This window comes from Capricornis sumatraensis, chromosome 16 (assembly GCF_032405125.1).
Source record: "Capricornis sumatraensis isolate serow.1 chromosome 16, serow.2, whole genome shotgun sequence".
NCBI lineage: Eukaryota > Metazoa > Chordata > Mammalia > Artiodactyla > Bovidae > Capricornis > Capricornis sumatraensis.
In genome coordinates, this window is record NC_091084.1 from 7,760,643 (window position 1) to 7,781,133 (window position 20,491).

A 20,491-nucleotide genomic window follows, 5' to 3' on the forward strand; every position below is an offset into this window, starting at 1 on the left:
GGTTCTCAAGGTAAGAATACTGAAGTGGTTTGCCATTCTCTCCTCCAGTGAACCACATTCTGTCAGACCTCTCCACAATGACCTGTCCATCTTGGTTGGCCCCACACGGCATGGCTAATAGTTTCATTGAGTTAGACAAGGCCATGTTGCATGTGATCAGATTGGCTAGTTTTCTGTTATTGTGGTTTTAGTCTCTACCCTCTCTCAGCACCTACTGTCTTACTTGAGTTTCTCTTACCTTGGACGTGGGGCATCTCTTTACGGCTGTTCCTGCAAAGTGCAGCCGCTGCTCCTTACCTTGGACGTGGGTTGCTAACCCACAAATTAGCAACACTGAAAACCTCTACCCCCCCACCCCCCGGAATTAGAGGGACACAGGAAACAGATGAAATAAGCAGTCAGGAAGCCTGAGTGATGGGGAATTAGAATCCATGGTGAGCTGCCTGGGGGGAGTTAGACCACAGTGGGAGGGACTGTCTGCAGATAACTGGAGACAGCCACCACACCTCCTGAGGAAGAGAGAAGAGGGTAAGAAATCCTGTCTTCTCTCCTGCTCTCCAGTGCCTCCCTTTGGCTAAACCAACCTGGAAGTCATTTGGCAAGAAGGCCCAGGAAAAGTTATTGAAAGCTATCAACAGCAGAAGAAGTGTTGAGGACAGGAAGTTAAGAACATTAATTTCACCTTAAAGCTAACAAGTGACCCGCTTACACAGGGAAACATAGGTCAGTATTTGAGAGTAAGAATTAGGAATAAGCCACAATATACAATCTGAATATGTCTTCCTATATCGTTTTAATCCAGACTCAAAACTAGAATGTTAATGGCTATTTTGCTTTTGAAAAGAATCTGGAGACAGTGTGAAGCAAATCAACAGTTCATGTTGGGTCATTATTTTCTAGCTTTTAGGTCCAAGAAATAGATCATTCAATGGGCAAACCCCAGGGAAATGTGATCTAGACTTCACATTTGATGCCATGACACAGTTCAAGGAAAAAAAGTTACCTCTAAGGACAAAATTTGGGAGAAAATTTATGACCAACCTAGATAGCATATTCAAAGGCAGAGACATTACTCTGCCGACTAAGGTCCGTCTAGTCAAGGCTATGGTTTTTCCTGTGGTCATATATGGATGTGAGAGTTGGACTGTGAAGAAAGCTGAGTGCTGAAGAATTGATGCTTTTGAACTGTGGTGTTGGAGAAGACTCTTGAGAGTCCCTTGGACTGCAAGGAGATCCAACCAGTCCATTCTGAAGCAGATCAGCCCTGGGATTTCTTTGGAAGGACTGATGCTAAAGCTGAAACTCCAGTACTTTGGCCACCTCATGCAAAGAGTTGACTCACTGGAAAAGACTCTGATGCTGGGAGGGATTGGGGGCAGGAGGAGAAGGGGACGACAGAGGATGAGATGGCTGGATGGCATCACTGACTCGATGGACGTGAGTCTGGGTGAACTCCGGGAGTTGGTGATGAACAGGGAGGCCTGGCGTGCTGCGATTCATGGGGTCGCAAATAGTCGGACATGACTGAGCAACTGAACTGAACTGAAGGACAAAATATTCAAATTTGTGCCTGGTACCCATGGAATTGCCTGGGAAACCCTCCAAACGGACAGTCTGCAAATCCCCTAGTTCAGATTTTCCCACCACTCCACTCTCTTGTGGTATTCCGGCACAGAACTCTTCCTGTTCCCTGGACAGAAGCCTGCTTGCACCCCTAGTGCCTATGTGCTGTGGTTCTTTCCGACTAGACTAACCCTCTGCTCCTAGATGTTTACATGGCTAAACCTCTCTTGTCATCTGGTCTCAGGGTTTTTTTTTAATTATTATTATTAACTTACTTTTATTGAAGGATAATTGCTTTACAGAATTCTGTTGTTTTCTGTCAAACCTCAACACGAATCAGCCATAGCTATACATATATCCCCTCCCTTTTGAAACTCTCTCCCATCTCCCTTCCATCCCACCCCTCTATGTTGATACAGAGCCCCTGTTTGAGTTTCCTGAGCCATACAGCAAATTCCCGTTGGCTATCTATTCTACATGTGAGAATGTAAGTTTCCATGTTACTCTTTCCACGCATCTCACCCTCTCCTCCCCTCTCCCCATGTCTATAAGTCTATTCTCTATGTCTGTTTCTCCATTGTTGCCCTGTAAATAAATTCTTCAGTATCATTTTTATAGATTCTGTATGTATGTGTTAGAATACGGTATTTATCTTTCTCTTTCTGACTCACTTCACTCACATGTATCCCACTGGTCTCAGTTTTAAATGTATCTCTTTTGATTGAACTTCCTTGACATTCAAGAGAAAGTATCTACCCCCTGAGCCCTGTCTCTGGTCATTCTATATCATCACTTCATTTTATATTCATAATAATGTTTCTAACTAGCCTGAATTGCCTCTTTTTTTCTTGCAATGCCTACTTACTCCTCCTTCTAATATCTGAGGGTTCTTGTCCGTATTGTTTATGCACTATCCCGTGTGCCTACAAGAGTGCCTGGCACAATAGTTTTGTTGAGTGCTGCGTAGGTTAGTTGTGCTGTGCTCAGTTGCACAGTGGCATCTGACTTTTTGCGACCCCATGGACTGTAGCCCACCTGGCTCCCCTGTCCATGGAATTTTCCAGGCAAGAATACTGGTGTGGATTGTCATTTCCTATTCCAGGGGATCTTCCTGAACTGTAGATTGGTTACTGTGAATCAATGATATGTGTCAGGCACATATAGTCCCCATATAACCGATAACACAGGTTACTGTGATGATCCCATTCGCATAGTTAAAATTAAGTAACTTTTCTCCTCACTCTGCTCCCTGCAGAACGCTGGCCTCCTTGCAGCTTTCCTCAAATCCACCAGCACACTGGTACCTCTGGCTGCCTCCTTTGCTGTTCTCTCAGCCAACAGTGTCCTTCCTCCAGACAGTTTCAGAGCTCACGCCTTCCCCTCCCTCCAGTCCTCACTCAAATGTCACTTTCTCACGAAGCCCTTCCCTGCTGTGTGTATAAATTACAGCAGTCCTCCCCCAGTCCTCTACTCCCTATCTTGCTCTATTTTTCTCCTTTTCTCTCAAGGACCAGGATTTTGATGTGTTTTGTTCACTGTTGTATCACTAAGATTAGGGAGCTAATAAATGACAGAATTGGGATTTCGGCCAGTGTAGCTGATTCCAAGAGGCTTCCCAAGTGTCTCAGTGGTAAAAGAACCCACCTGAAGTACAAGAGATGTAGGTTTGATCCCTGGGTTGGGAAGATTCCCCAGAGAAGGAAATGGCAAACCACTCCAGTATTCTTGCCTGGGAAATCCCATGTGCAGAGGACTCTGGTGGACCACAGTCCATGGGGTTGCAAATGAGCTGGATGGGACTAAACAACAGCAGTGAGGGGACTCCAGACTCTGTGCTATCTATTTTTGCATGAGCCCCGCAGACTTAGTACAGGACCGGATCACTGGAGAGGTAAAAGAAACACATATCTTGTAGTCCATAACTTTGGAGGATTTCTTTGTAGTTTAGCTTGTATTTAGCCAGTTTATTATGTTCTTTGCCTTAGATGTGTCCCTAGCTTGGTCATAACTTTCCAACCAAAAATAAGGTCTTTCTTTGACTCATGATTAACAGGAAAAAGCCTTAGCACCTTCACGTCATGCTACATGAATATTCCAAGGAAATTAGTGACCTTGGATTCCCAGGAAAAACCCAAGAGGCTGATGCCGCTACCCATGAGCCTAACACTGAGATGACCACCTCTTTCACTGCAGATGGGTACTGAAGGGATGAAATCATCTAGCAGGCAGGCTGAGGTGGAAGCCTTTGTTGGTCATTCATGGTTGCAGTGAATTCCTGTCTTTAATCTTCTGAAATTAACTAACTAGAACATACAGAAAAATTTAAATGTTAACCTCTTTCATGTATAGTGTTATTAAGATATATTTTGTGCAATTTTGAGTTCATTCTCAATTTTATGATACGTTCAAAGAAGAAAAGCAAACTATGGAAGATGGCTACTCCAAATTTATTAAAGGTAACTTTCCTAGAATTGAAAATAAAATAGATGCAATATATGACTAACCTGGCAGGGTTTCTATTATAGAAAGTACTGTTTTTAAAAACCTACAAGATTGACTGTCATCTAAATAAATCAATTTAAAGGATATTCTTAAAATTTATATGTATATGGGGCTATCTAAAAAATCTTGCAGTAATACCTCAAGTAATTACCCAGTAATTTTTTTCTTTTTGTTTTCTCCCTATTTTCCAGTCGTTATGCAATGTGTTTTATATATATATATATATATATATATATATATATTAATTTTTGAATCAAAAAATTTGTCTTTTACAATATGTAACAACTTCCTGGGACTTCCCTGGCTGTCCTGGGGTTAAGAGTTCATGTTCCAATGCAGGGGGCACAGTTTTGATCCTTGGTCAGGGAACTGAGATCTCCACATGTCCTGTGGTGCAGCCAGAAGGAAAAAAAAAAAAAAAAAAGGCAAAGTTATGCAACAACTTCTCCATTAGGAAATCGAGGTAACAAGGTGTTTTAAAAATAGAGTTTCTGCCTCATTGTTTAAATATTAGGGATTTTAAAATACACTAAAAGTGCTTGTTGTTAAACCCACTCAGGCCCCATTTCTCTAGCTTGTTTCCATCTCTATTATTTATTGTCAAACAAACTTTTCAGAGACATTTCAGCAAGAGGAGGCTAGAATGTGTGTTCTGTTCCTGGTTGTTTTCTCCTACAGTATTTGGTTAAAGCTGTCAGAGGTGGACATTCAGGAACCATTCTTTTTAACAAAAACAATAAAAATTAAAATTTATTAGGAACAAGCCCAGGAAATTGTGTTTTGAATTTCAGATGTCATACTCAAGTAAGAATTGAAAAGAATTTCACTTTTTCTTACAGATACTAATTATTTCTTTCATGGGCCAATCCAGTATGAATGCAAGATCTCTGAAGATCATGCAGTTCAGATGTTAAAAGAAAATGGCCTCCTGAATTGCTGACCTTCTGTTTTGCAGCTTCAGTATCTACAATAGTGGATTATGTCATGATTGTGGATAAGCAAGTGGGATGGGACACTCTTACACCTTAATCTAGAGTATAAACATGATTAAGCATTTAAATTCTAGCTTCAGTTCAGTTCAGTTCAGTCTCTCAGTCGTGTCCAACTCTTTGCAACCCCATGGACTGCAGCACGCCAAGCCTTCCTGACAATCACCAACTCCCAGAGTTTATTCAAACTCATGTCCACTGAGTTAGTGATGCCATCCAGCCATCTCATCCTCTGCCATCCCCTTCTCCTCCCACCTTCAAGCTTCCCCAGCATCAGGGTCTTTTCAAATGAGTCAACTCTTCACATCAGTTGGCCAACATATTGGAGTTTCAGCTTCAACATCTGTCCTTCCAATGAATATTCAGGACTGATCTCCTTTAGGATGGACTGGTTGGATCTCCTTGCAGTCCAAGGGACTCTCAAGAGTCTTCTCCAACACCACAGTTCAAAAGCATCAATTCTTTGGTGCTCAGCTTTCTTCACAGTCCAACTCTCACATCCTTATGTGACCATTGGAAAAACCATAGCCTTGACTAGATGGACCTTTGTTGGCAAAGTAATGTCTCTGCTTTTTTAATATGCTGTCTAGGTTGGTCATAACTTTCCTTTCAAGGAGTAAGTGTCTTTTAATTTCATGGCTGCAGTCACCATCTGCAGTGATTTCGGAGCCCCCAAAAATAAAGTCTGCCACTGTTTCCACTGTTTCCCCATCTATTTGCTGTAAAGTGATGGGACCAGACGCCATGATCTCCCTTTTCTGAATGTTGAGCTTTAAGCCAACTTTTTCACTCTCCTTTTTCACTTTTATCAGGAAGCTCTTTAATTCTTCTTCACTTTCTGCCATAAGTGTGGTGTCATCTGCACATCTGAGGTTATTGATATTTCTCCTGGCAATCTTGATTCCAGCTTGTGCTTCATCCAGCCCAGCATGTAAATTCTAGTTTAGTTCTCTCCTTTTTTTTTATAGAGCACTTGTGAGCACATTTCATGGGGTTGGGGGCCAACCAACCAAACAAACAAAAAGACAGAAGGAAAGAAATTCAGAGACTAGAGCAAAGCAACCATCAGTTAGTGTTTATAAAAATCATTATTTTTGTGTTGGTGTCATTGTTCAGTCACTCAGGTGTGTCCAGCTTCTTGTGACCCCCATAGACTGCAGCATGCCAGGCTTCCCTGTCCTTCACCATCTCCTGGAGCCTGCTCCACTGAGTTGGTGAAGCCATCCAACCATCTCATCCTGTGTCGTCTCCTTCTCCTGCCTTCAATCTTTACCAGCATCGGTTTCTTTTCTAATGAGTCAGCTCATTACTTCATGTAGTTAGAATCAAATCATTTACCTTTTAGAAAAATAACGATACTACTAAGTGTCATGTCAACACTAATAATTTACATCATGCTAAACTGAAGCAAAATATTTTAACTTGAAGGTTATTTGCTTAATGAATTTTTATAATTTTAACCCAACTCAAATGGCTCATTGTTTCTATTATTTCTAAGCTGGAACACCCCTCTGCTTTACTAAAGGGTTATTCATAGATGTTTTTGGCTCTTTCCTGGGTGATGTTTTGAACTTAGAAACTGATGATGACATATGTTTTAAAAAGTCCCATATTGCTTATGTCTGAATCAGCAGTAGACACATATACCTACACATATCTAATTTCCTCTGCAGTTTTGTTTGCTCATTCTACAGGTCTTCAGATTTCCCAGTGATTCGTCAGCTTGTTAGAACCATTTGTACATACTAGTTCAGCCTCATTGTGTTAAAGTTGTCATTTGAAACCACAAAACACTTCACCAGAAGGCCAGTTAAAATGAATTTTAACAATTAATCTGAGATAAGGACTTGTGTTGACAAGAAGCTTGCCAACACATTTCCATGTGGTGACACATTCTGATTACTGTGTGAAATCATTCCTTTCTGAATGATAGCCTATAGGCAAGAAATTTGATGATTTTCCTAAGGAACTGATTTCTACTTTAATCTGAGGAATTTTTATTTATTCCCCTGAGAAAATTATGAAATGTGCAGCAGCATGTTCTCATGTTCTTTCTGTGTCTTATCTTTTGCACTGAAAAATGCAAATAAATGAAATAAGAAATTAATAAACTATTAAAGCTGTTTGATAGTAAGCATTAGTTTTAAAGTTGAAAAATGGTGACATTTATTTTTACTGTCCATTAAAAATGTTTCTTTGTGGAGGAGAGACTGTTGTAATCACCCCAAGAAAAAGGCCCTTATCTTATCCTTCCCTTCATCTTCATAGTGATTAGTGATGTATCCTGCATTGTTGATGCCCAGTCAGTGTTCACTGATTTAATAACTAAAAAATTCTAGTTTAAGATGATGCCATTTTTAGATAAATATGAAGATCTATAAGTACAGTTAGCCTACTTTATTCTTTTCATCCACTTTCAAACAGTAAATAAAATATCACTTGTTTTTAAACTTCTTGTTCAAGGACTTCTTTTTTATTATTTAATGTGACTTTATAAAAATGTATTGGTAAAATCAAATGCTTACTACTGAACTGATTTCCTGTAAGCTTAATAGCTGAATCAAAATTTTGGATGATTTTCACTTACTGTCAAAATAAAATGTTGTACATGGAAGAGGCTTAGAACAAATTATTATTTTGCATTGCTGATTGAGCCTAAATCAAATCTTGAACTCAGGAAATAATCTATTGTGAGGATCTATTTGGCTCTGTTTTGGATAAAAGCATAATAAACTTCCCTAGAGTGATTGGCTACATTTGATAGGTTTTCTCTGAGGTACTGGCTAATATAGATTACAGCATTTTATTTTAAGGATATCCCTTCCCTTCTCACCCTAATCTGTATTCACTCTCCTTCTGTTTCTCTTAGTGTGTTTCTGACTTAAGCCTCTCTCTGACTCTTAGTCACTTAAATTAACTTGCGTTTTCAACAATTTGATCAATCTGAAAATCATGGGCCATATTGCTCTATCCATTTACATCTACAAAGAATCAAAGACAGCATTCTGATTTCATAGTATTAAATGTGTGAAGTTCTCAAGGGAATAAGAGACTAGAGGCCCCTACAGGACTGCTTTCTGGATCATTGGACCAAAGGTACTTCTAGTATTTAAACTTGAAAATGAAAATCAAGACACTTTAGAGTCTTAGTTTTCCTCAGCCCTCCTAGAGCTTTGGGAACCAAGCAGCTTTGAGAAAATATCTGAGAATGGAGAGAGTAGAAGTCATTTTCCATGGCAGTTAAAAACATGACGTCTTCAACCTACTGGCTGCAATTCAAATGCCAAGTAGTAGCATTTTATTAACCATATCACCTTAAATGAGTATTTGACTTCTCAGTGTCTCAGATTATTCTTTTGTAAAGTGAAAAACAAGTCTTCCAGCAGTACCTACTTACCTACTTCATAAGGCTGCCATAAAGATTAAATGAAGTAACACCTTTTAAGTCTAGCCTGCAGTAATCCCTCAATATGTTAGCCATTATATTGTATTCCAATATATTGTATTCTAACACATCCTTCTATTTTTGCCTGGACCTGTAGGGAATTTGTGCAAGGCTCCATGTTAGTTGAGAGGTCACACCAGCGGCTTTAAATTCCAACCACAGCACTCAATCCCGTGATGAGTCTCTAAGCTTGGTTCTGGTCCAATTCTGTGGCCTTTGGGTGTACATAATATTTACCTCTTAGGTGCACTGGAAAAAATGAAGTTTAAAACTCACCAGGTTATAAACATTCTGGAAACAAGGCTAGGTTTCTCTTTATGGAAGTAAGTGTACTGTCTTGACAGTCTTATCAGAAAAAGAAAAAGTAGTTAATCTCCTGCAAAGGGGAAAGTTTTTTTGCCAAGTGAAGTGAAAATTTTACTCTCTGCTTCTTCCCACAATAGCCATAAATATGCTGAGGCTGTTATTTTGTAAGATGGTTTTTGAGACCCTGCTGAAAGGAGCGAAGCCCTCATATTATATTTCCCTCAAATTCTACCACAAACCACACTTCTTGGGAGGAAAAAAAAAAGGTGCCATGTAAGCATGTTTACCTTTAACTGACTAGGAAGTTGAAACTTGTCCATAATTGATGACTCACCACCATAGGCCTATAAAAGTAAAGGTAGTTGTCTGGGAAAAGGCAGCTGCCTCCAGGCGTGATCATCCAAGATGCACCCAAGGGCCCTGGCTGGCTTCCTCTTCTTCAGCTGGACGGCTTGTTGGTCCCTGCCCCTTCCCAGCGATGGAGATTCTGAAGACTTGTCTGAGGAAGACTTCCAGTTTGCAGAGGTAGAGTATTTTAACAATTCCAGTGATGTGATATGTCCCATAAATGCCCTTCTCTTTAAAAGAGGGTCATTTTGCTTTCCTTTTTTTAGAGCTACCTGAAATCATACTACTATCCTCAGAATCCTGCTGGAATCCTGAAGAGAACTGCAGCAAGCTCTGTGATTGACAGGCTTAAAGAAATGCAGTCATTTTTTGGCTTAGAGGTGACTGGCAGACTTGATGATAACACCTTAGACATCATGAAAAAACCAAGATGTGGGGTCCCTGATGTGGGTGAATACAACGTTTTTCCTCGAACTCTCAAGTGGTCCAAAATGAACTTAACCTACAGGTAAATCATAGACTATTCTTTCTTTAATATTTGTTGCTTTTTGTAGTATCAACTGTCTAATTTTTGGCACAAGCTACAGATTACAGAACACGTGTGGTCCCATTGTTTTAAGTAGGCCTTAGATTTTAAACTGGAAATTAAGTAGGTCTAGGAGTGACTTTGCGGAGAAGGCAATGGCACCCACTCCAGTACTCTTGCCTGAAAAGTCCCATGGATGGAGGAGCCTCATGGGCAGCAGTCCATGGGGTCACGAAGAGTCAGACACGACTGAGTGACTTCACTTTTACTTTTCACTTTCATGCATTGGAAAAGGAAATGGCAACCCACTCCAGTGTTCTTGCCTGGAGAATCCCAGAGACGGGGGAGCCTGGTGGTCTGTCATCTATGGATGGGATCATGCAGAGTCGGACACGACTGAAGTGACTTAGCAGCAGGAGTGACTTTGAGCTTCCTTGGTGGCTCAGATGATAAAGGATCCACCTGCAATGCAGAAGACCTGGATTAGATCCCTGGGTTGGGAAGATCGTCTGGAGGAGGGCATGGCAACCCACTCTAGTATTCCTGCTTGGAGAATCCCCATGGACAGAAGTGCCTGGCAGGCTACGGTCTTGGGGTTGCAAAGAGTCAGACCCAACTTAGCGATTAAGCACAGAGCACACACAGAGAGATAGGAGTAACTTTAATACTGTTGATGAGAATATCTTATAATATCTATTATATATTATTGTTGCATTAAGCCAGCATTATTTTTATGGCAAAACTAAATATGTTTCTTTCAGATATAAAATCAAAATAAAAGAGTAGTTTCAAGAAAATTTGAAAATGTAACAGTCATATTTATTATAAGAGTGCTAAAAATGGAGAGTTTCTCTCTCTCATGAAATTTACAGAACTATTTCATTTGTTTAGACCATAGTGATACAAAACTTTTAGCATGGCAGCCATATAAGTTTTAGTAAACATCTAAATACTTTAAACTTAGGATGTCAAATATTTGGAGATACTCAAGTGTCTAATCAAATTCTTCATGGCATTATATGTCTTTGTATGACATCATAATTAAGAAGTTATTTGAAACAGTGGACCTCTAGTAGAACTTTTAGAGAAGCAATTGCATTTTGAGTTGAAAAGCAGTACTCCAAGAAAAGATATTCTAAAAGAGTTTTCACTTTCCAAAAATTTGATTCAAGCTTTTTCTGCTAAATAGAATTGTGAATTATACACCTGATCTGACTCATTCTGAAGTGGAAAAGGCCTTCAGAAAAGCCTTCAAGGTGTGGTCTGATGTGACACCTCTGAATTTTACCAGAATTCACAATGGCACTGCTGATATCATGATCTCTTTTGGAACTAAAGGTAATGACGCAAAATAATTTTTGAACATTTTTATATTCTACTATTGGCTCCATTCTTTTATTCCTTCTTTCAGGTACTCATTAGTTTTTACAGAATTCAACAAAAATTCACCAAGCACCTGGGCTAGGCACTACTGGGTATAATTAAAGTCTTAACTCTGTTTTTTGTGTGTAGAGCATGGCGACTTCTACCCATTTGATGGACCCTCTGGTCTGTTGGCTCACGCTTTCCCTCCTGGACCAAATTATGGAGGAGATGCTCATTTTGATGATGATGAAACCTGGACAAGTAGTTCCAAAGGTAATATTTCTTATAATGATATAATTCATGATTATCAGACCCCATTAAAAAGAGGTTAAGAAGCATACTGTAAATTATATTTGGTATTTGATTATATTTTTCAAAAAAGTTTAATAAGTATAATAATCTTAGTTTCTACAAATGGCATTTCTACAAGCCAATATGCAAGATTAAAAATGAGCAAAATCTACTTAGTCTAGTGGCTTGAGGGATTCTAGCTAACTCTGAAATAGGATCAAAATGCTTTCTGTTCTAAAAACTATTAGTGCTAAATATGTGGATTATAAATAAGTTGGATGCGAGCTGAAATAGTTTTTTTCTTTGTAGAAATATTAACGGCACAAATCCAGTCATATTTCTATTCTCAGTTATATGAGTACTTCTTTAGACTTGTCTGTTCCAGATTTTTACAAATACCACTCTAGCAAATCAATATAGTTTCTTACTTCAGAAAATCTGAGACAAACCAGATTAAAATGTATTTATTTACCAAAGCAAAATGAAGCTGTTGAGAGAATTCAGTCAGTAGTTGAATCTTAAAGACTCAAAAGAATTGAGAATGCTAATTTAGGCAGAAAAGCCAAATTATTCCAACTAGGATTTAATTTTGGAGCTATATGGACTCTTAATTGTGATAGTTAGAGGGTAGTCTTCAAAAACATCTAGTCTTTACTATTCATTTAAAAAAAGGAATTATTTTTTCCAAAAAGTAAAACTGGGCCTTGAATAATCAATGTCTCAATGCCTATGCTGCCATCTGTCCTAGGAGGGAAAGGTGGGAGTTTGCATATTTAAAGTCTGAATATTCCACAGATAAAAATGGTTTTAGGAAGAAAGAGCAACACCTAGTATTGTTAAGGCATAGTCACAGTAAGCCTCAGTTTTTGGTTCCTGCATAAACTCTGGGTTTAATGAATGATCATGCTGCAGTCTGCACAGTTCACCAAGTTGATTACATATTTTCTTCATGTATAGGCTATGATAGCAAAGGGTATTTAAGGTCAAACTGAAACCACCGGCTCCAGCTTTCATGTATTTTTTTCTTTCAATATTTTATTTTTTTCCAATTTAAAATACCAGAAGCATCAGAAATTTGTGGGAAGAATGACTAAAGGAAATAATGTAAACACAGAGACACAGTGGTCGTCAACAGTAGAGGAAGGTTGGCCAATCGTGTCTATAGTTTCTGCTTCTTTAAATTCTAGAGTATAGAGATATACTGGAAAGGAGCATTTGGTAGGAATTTGTTCTCAAGTAGATTCCTGGAGACCATATATAATGTATTCTCTATGCTTGGTCATCATACCTTTGATTGGTGGCTCCTATTTAGATGATTTCCTAGGCAGCACCCTAGATATGTATCACCCTAGGTTTTCCCCCCGTGAGTTTCCATTTAACGTCATCATTCTCTACTTTCCTCACTGACATGAGAAAGCAAAGAGCAAATCAGGATTACTAGTGTCTTCACAATAAAACCTTATTGATTGCTAATCAATCTGTTGAGAATCTGTGTAGGCAGCTATAATCAAAGGATTACCAAATTACTTACAATGATTAAATCAACGTTTTAAATCTTCATTTAAGCAACTGAATATTAACTTTAAAAACTGCGTCAAACAGACAAGGAGAAATGACAACATAAGAAATAGACAAAGAAAAGAGTATTTATTCTGGGAATTGGTCACTGGAGGACTTTGTTTTCTCAGTTCCTTTCTTTTCTTACAGGCTACAACTTGTTTCTTGTTGCTGCCCATGAGTTTGGCCATTCCTTAGGTCTGGACCACTCCAAGGACCCAGGAGCACTCATGTTTCCCATCTACACCTACACTGGCAAAAGCCACTTTATGCTTCCTGATGATGATGTCCAAGGGATTCAGTCTCTCTACGGTAACTACTGATATATCAGCTTGACCGCAGAAGACATATACACATTTATTTTCTAAATTATTAATGAATTTACCATTACCAATATTACTGTCCTGGTTTTGCTAGTAACATCTGGAGAAGCATGCTTATTTTTTCTTTAAATATCAATCTACCTACTCAGGTAGAAAAAATTCCATTCCCCAAAGTTTTTGCAGAATGTAACTCCTTGTATTTGTATTTTATACATTGCAAGGTACATTTGATATCCCAACGATACCTCTGACATAAGAAATGGCAATATTTTATTCTTCATTTGATGAATGAAGAAACTAAGGCTGTAGAGTTTAAATAGTATATTTATAGTAACACAGCTGGGGGAAACACAGCTAGATAGGAACACAGCTTTTGGGGTAGCTTTCACAGGGAGAAAGTGAGATCTCAACCAGCTGTTATAAATTGTGGGTATTCTTTCAACTTCTCCTGTTTACCACAGTGGAAACCATTCAAGTAGCCCGTGGTAGTTTTTAACCAATATCTACAGTGAACATTTGTAAGAATTTCTTCATTTTCCTTCCAAATTTTCAATAATATTTACAAAATAATTAAACCTCAACCCAAACAAGCAATAATACCTACCATAAATAGAAGTACAGCCATAGTACACAGTCATCAGTGTAAACACTTCTAGAACACAGAGCTCAGACAATGGTCAGGCCAGCCCCAAGCTATTTTCTCTTCTGGATTTAAATCTATTGCAATAGCTCGTGAAGGCAGAGGCAAGAATTTTGCAGTTTTTACTATTTCTACTGTATCTTGGCTGAGGGACTTCATGACAGAACTAATAGGACATAGGTAGTGAAGAAGAAGTGTAGAGTTATTTTACGTTCTGCAACCCTTTTGCACTCATGTGAGCTGGTTGGAAAGTTACCAACACGTTACAAGTCATACTAGAGTGGCTGAAGGCCTGGCTTTTCACTGAGATGCAGATGCACAGTGATAAACTCTAAAGCAAGGTGAGCTGATGCTGGCAGCTGGTCAAGTAGGCTTGAGAAAGAGCCCAAAGGAGGGCTCCCACGGAGATGACATGCCTCCAGAAGTGGCTGTGAGAGCAATGTGTTTCTCGGGAGAAGTCTGTGAATAGGTTGTGCAAAGCATGGGGAAAGTTTCCCCAAAGTCTCTTGCTCCCCCAGCCCGTTTCTATCACCAGCCTCAAGAAAGCTGGATTTGGAGCTGAGATGATTCTCAAGGGTTTTTAAAGCTGGAAACAGAAGGGGAAGTCCCATAGGCAAGAGCGTGGTAGCCCTGGAGGAAAGAGGTGGGATTACAAGTTCTTTGGTGCATTATGTAGGAGGTGACAGGGCCCACTGCCCTCCCTGGATGAAGCCCTTCCTGCTCTCCATTGGTAGGAGCAGGTCATCCTCAGTCACTTCCTCAACTCATTTCATGACTGCAGGTCCAGGAGATGAAGACCCCAACTCTAAACATCCGAAAACGCCGGACAAATGTGACCCTTCCTTATCCCTTGATGCCATTACCAGTCTCCGTGGAGAAACACTGATCTTTAAAGACAGGTACTCTTGGTATTACTTTATGAAACTTGATGCCATTACCAGTCTCCGTGGAGAAACACTGATCTTTAAAGACAGGTACTCTTGGTATTACTTTATGAAACTTGCATGTGACGAACATTTCTGAAGTCACGTCTGAGATTACCAAAACTTCTCATCAGGATTCCAAAGGAGGTGAAGTTAGTAAAAATAACAGACCTTTGGACAGTTTATTTATGTATATCAGATGAAATAAAATAACTGATGGATAAACATTTTACTTTTCAATGGATAATCTTGGCATTGTACAACTTTCTTTACATCTTCTTCTTATAAAAATAACCAAATACATATAGGAATATAATTTATTTATTTAACAAAACACAATAATTGAAATCAATTACTGTATTAGTGAGTTGTTACTCATAATTTCACACAAATTCCTTTTGATATGGGAAAGCTTTGGTTCTGGTAACATATGAGCATGTTACAGCCTAAATCTATAGGTGATGAAAAACAAAATACCAATTTTTAATTCTGATACTGTTTTAATATCCTTATTTGTTCACCTACTCATTAATCCATTGTTTTATTACCTGTTAATTATCTGTATTATTCTCTCATCTGTGATCCAGTAGCATTCCTTCGTCTTCTACTATAGCTCCAATTTCATTTTGCTCCAGTATTTTCCCTTGTCTCAGATTCCCAGGCCATGAGATGTTGGGAGCACAGTCTGTGTCAGTCATGTTTTCTTTCCAGAGCCCGACACAGTGCCTGGCATATTTGCTTGCCACTTTCAAGATGTACAAAACTGACAAAGAATGATCCCAGCACACAAAGGACCTGGAGCCTTCACAAAGGCTCTGTGAGACTTTTAGACTTCAGTATTTAGGCAGAGTTAAGACCGACAGAGCTTGTTTAACTGGCAGTTTAAGGGAAGTGGAAATCTTGCCCCTTCACAGGTGGTAGGGAATGGTTGTGTCTGGCTTATCTGTACTGATGTGGAGACAAGTGGCTAGCAGGACAGAAACACTGCACTCAAAGAAATGATGCAAACTCTATGTTTCACTTTTGTGTCAGATTCTTCTGGCGGCTGCATCCTCAGCAGGTTGAAGCAGAGCTGTTTTTAACAAAATCGTTTTGGCCAGAACTTCCCAACCGTATTGATGCTGCCTATGAGCACCCTTCCCATGACCTTATCTTCATCTTTAGAGGTAAGATTTCCACCAGCGAAACTTCGCATATGCCTGGAGCAGGCAGCGATGAACCTTAGCTACCAGAGATTTAATAAAATGATCATTGTCAAAAATATGTGTAAATTAAGAATCAAGTGTAACAAAATGGAAGCCAGAAAGCACCCGAAACCTTTCTGAAACCAAGTGTCCAACTGAAACCAAGTGTCCTCAATTTGACAAGTAAAAAGTCAGTATTGGATATTACTCATATCCATTCTTTGTTTCTCTTATTTCCTCTTAAAAATTATTTGCTGAGAAAATGTTATAACAATGTACATTTTTAACAATTCAAAAGAAATTATCCATAATTCCTCCTTCTGAAAGGTCAATTTATTTTCTCACTTTATTATCTAGTCCCTAATCATATGTAAAACATATATTAAACATTTCCATTCATAGTATGTATGCATTTTAATATTTTACTTGTTCCCTTGACACAGGTTCCCAAATTGCTATTCCAGCTGCATGATCATAATTTGTATTAGCTACATAGATCCTACTAATGCTGTTTCTATTGTGTGACTATTATAATTAGTGCTATAATGAAGTTACTTTTTAGAGAAGCAGACAACTTTTGTACCAGTATAAAACCTGAGTTTTCAATCTAATTTCCTCTTCCTACTGTGCTGCTTATTTCTGTAGAAATCTTAATGTATTTTTAACCCAGCTCCAATCTTAATATTCAGAGTTAATAGTCAAATTAATTATAATATTCCACTGGCTATGCTTACATTTAGGAAATTTGGATCTTAATTTTTTTTATTTTTTTTAAATTAATTTTTTTATTTAATTTTAAAACCTTTAATTCTTACATGTGTTCCCAAACATGAACCCCCCTCCCACCTCCCTCCCCATCACATCTCTGTGGGTCATCCCCATGCACCAGCCCCAAGCATGCTGTATCCTGCATCAGACATAGACTGGCAATTCAATTCTTACATGATAGTATACATGATAGAATGCCATTCTCCCAAATCATCCCACCCTCTCCCTCTCCCTCTGAGTCCAAAAGTCCGTTATACACCGCTGTGTCTTTTTTCCTGTCTTGCATACAGGGTCGTCATTGCCATCTTTCTAAATTCCATATATATGTGTTAGTATACTGTATTGGTGTTTTTCTTTCTGGCTTACTTCACTCTGTATAATCGGCTCCAGTTTCATCCATCTCATCAGAACTGATTCAAATGAATTCTTTTTAACGGCTGAGTAATACTCCATTGTGTACATGTACCAAAGCTTTCTTATCCATTTGAAGAACGCTCATACTTTTGTGTTCCTTAAACATGGTGACCACAAACATCGACTAATTTATTCATAAATGTGTAAAATGATTTTCTCTTTGCTAAAGTAAAGGTCTACATATGTGAGTCTTAATAGATTCCCTTGAATAATAAAACGATTCTTTCACTTATTCTAGGCAGAAAATTTTGGGCACTTAGTGGTTATGATATTCTGGAAGATTATCCCAAAAAAATATCTGAATTGGGATTTCCAAAAGATGTTAAAAAGATCAGCGCAGCCCTTCACTTTGAGGATTCAGGGAAGACACTCTTCTTCTCAGAAAACCAAGTCTGGAGGTATGTCAGCCATGTTTACTCCCCCATCGTCTGTCAGAGGGCGAAGTGAGCCTCGAGCGTCTCCTCTTGCTTAAAATTATTATCTCATGTATTACTTTAAATGTTAAACCAGTCATTCATTTATGTTCCGGGATAGCTCCTGCAAGTAGCCCCTAAGACAAGCATTTGAAAGTCTCAAGCCTTCTTGAAAAATGCACGTATAATTCTCACACCCTCTGGGCCACACTTTTCTTTCTTAGTCATTTGTTGTATGTAAGCCATGGCAAAGCTATCTCTCTTATTTTGACACGCTCGTTTCATCTTTCTCCTGGATTCTCTTTCTTGTCATCCTTTCCTAATTTCCATGCAAGTCCATCTTCTGGGGCCAGAGGGAACATGAGAATATGTACAGGGATAGACTGAGTGAGAGAGGGCCACAATTTCTAGCCTGTTGGTCCAGTGCAGAAGTCGGCCAGGAAGCTGCCAGGTTTATACTTTGTAAAGCCAGACCCTTGTGAAAACCAAGTAGGACTGGACTATCTGAAACATGTGTAGAGCTTCAGGCGGCATTGACATTGGCAATGTTTGTGAACCCAAGTCAATTCAGGGATGATTAGCTCATAGGTGTCCAAAACTTGGAATTTTTAAAATGGTAGGTTTACTTCCTCTGTACACACACACACGTACACTCATGCATGCATGTGTCCACACACACACTCCTGTGTATTTCATCTTTACCTTTTGACTTCTTATTTCTGATAATGACACTCACAACTTTAAGTACAATTAAATTAAATACAATACTATCAAATGTTACTGTCTAGGTTCTACCTGGTCCAGTGTTTCTGCCCCTTTATCCTATATGAGGTCTGTGGTTTGGTCAAGATGGACTGCTTACCATATCTCAAAAGCTTTGTGCTTTTATCTCCATTTAACCTTCCCTTATACAATTTTCTCTGCCAGAGGTCTTTCCCTACATTTATCTTCTTGACATTCTATCCTTTGTTTAAAGTTACTTTGAAATACCATTTTATGCACAATCTTTCTAGATAACCCCATTCAAAGGCTATCTCCCTTCTCATGTAATTCCCATGACATCTCATGTATATTCTCTCATGATGTGTAGCCCCTATTGCCTAGTGTTACAATGTCATCTGTGTATGTCTTAGCCTTCTTGATGGTCCAGCTTTTACTTATTGGAATGTACCTCAAGAATATAAAAAACTCTCATCAGTAATGGTAGGAAGAGTGCATCATGGGAGGTTGTTCTCCTAGGCTGATTTCAGAATGTGTTTGGTTGGCTAGAGTGTGAGGAGGTGCTGGGGAAGAGGAGTGTGGAATATATAGTTACAGGAGGAGAAATCTATGCTCCCCACCCTCTCTTTATTACTACCATTTGCCTCTGTAACTTTCTTGTGCAGAAACTGAGCCTTAAATTGTTTAGTATCCACGACTGCCCTTAGCAAGTAGTCTTACACATAGTGAGAGATCAAGAGACAATTGTTCAATCCAGAAACATATTTATTTGACTCTGAAAATGCTTTCCTAATAACATACTTTTATAACAGATATACAAATTTTGAAATGGAAATGAGTTTATAACCATTTTTATAAACAAGGCCTTTAGGCAAGTCAAAATAGTCACCAGGTATCTACTATATACTCAGTATTATCATTCTTAATTTAAAAAAAACTACCAGATGTTTTGAATGGACTTAAAAATTGGAAACTGTCAATTTTGAAAGTTGCCATTATATCCACTGTATTATTTCTAAAGTAATTTACCTACGACCCACTTAAGAGCTTCTTTTTCTTATTATATAGCTATGATGACACTAACCATGTGATGGATAAAGGCTATCCCAGACTCATTGAAGAGGTCTTCCCAGGAATTGGTGATAAAGTAGATGCTGTCTACCAGAAAAATGGTAACTATTTCACTGATCTTAATGGAGAGCTTCTGTAGCCCCTCAGTTAGAACTTAGATTCACTAACGAAAACCTTGCATAATTAAAGGATTACTTATTGTGACTACTTACACAGTCAGCAAGCAAAAATTAATATGCTTACAATAAATAAGAGCTTAACATAATGACTGCTAGTTCTATGACTAAAAGATGCCAAATCTTAAACATGACTTTAAATTTAAAGATATTGAGGGCTTCCCTGGTGGCTCAGATGGTAAAGGATCTGCCTGCAATGCAGGAGAACTGGGTTCAATCCCTGGCTTGGGAAGACCCCCTGGAGGAGGGCATGGCAACCCACTCCAATATTCTGGCCTGGAGAATCCCCGTGGACCAAAGTGACTGGCTGGCTACAGTCAATGGGGTTGCAAAGAGTTGGACACGACTGAGCGACTAAGAACAGCACACAAGATGCAAAAAGTATTGCCATAATTAAAATCAAGGATGAATGGGGAGTATTTTATATGTGAAGACAAGTAACATCATAAATATAAAATGATTTTTCTTTAATTATGAAAAAGGATATTATCTCTAACTTGCAACAAATAACCAATATCAGTAACTCAAGCATTTGGGGTCATTCCCTGGAGGTCCAGACTGTGCTTTCACAGTTTGGCATGGCCAAAAAAAAAAAAAAAACAATTCAAACCTCAAAACTGGAACTCATGCCATACAGCAATTAATTTGAGGTGACATTTTAGGAGAGCTAGAAACCTTTATACATTTCCCCCTCTTTAAATTATAAGCAATAAATTAAAGTGTTAGTTGTGTTTATAATGTAAGCATTGAAATGTTTTAAAAAGTGAGTCTAACAGATTGAGATTTTAATGTCAGCTAGAGTAAAGCGTTATTTTCAGACTCTGAAATCTTTTTGGTCTTTTTCTTATAGGTTATATCTATTTTTTCAATGGACCCATACAGTTTGAATACAGCATCTGGAGTAACCGTATTGTTCGAGTCATGCCAACAAATTCCTTATTGTGGTGTTAAAAGTGTTTTTAAAATA

General features: G+C 38.6%; 1 protein-coding gene across 1 annotated transcript; it reads left to right on the top strand.

Annotated features, from left to right (window-relative positions):
- Positions 1 to 9,210: 9,210 nt before the first annotated feature.
- MMP13 (matrix metallopeptidase 13) lies at positions 9,211 to 20,475 on the top strand. Its single transcript, XM_068988491.1, has 10 exons — positions 9,211 to 9,330; positions 9,420 to 9,661; positions 10,869 to 11,017; positions 11,192 to 11,317; positions 13,043 to 13,204; positions 14,637 to 14,754; positions 15,811 to 15,944; positions 17,383 to 17,542; positions 19,346 to 19,449; positions 20,375 to 20,475. Exons 1-10 carry the CDS (start codon positions 9,211 to 9,213, stop codon positions 20,473 to 20,475), a joined length of 1,416 nt encoding a protein of 471 aa, XP_068844592.1.
- Positions 20,476 to 20,491: the final 16 nt, after the last annotated feature.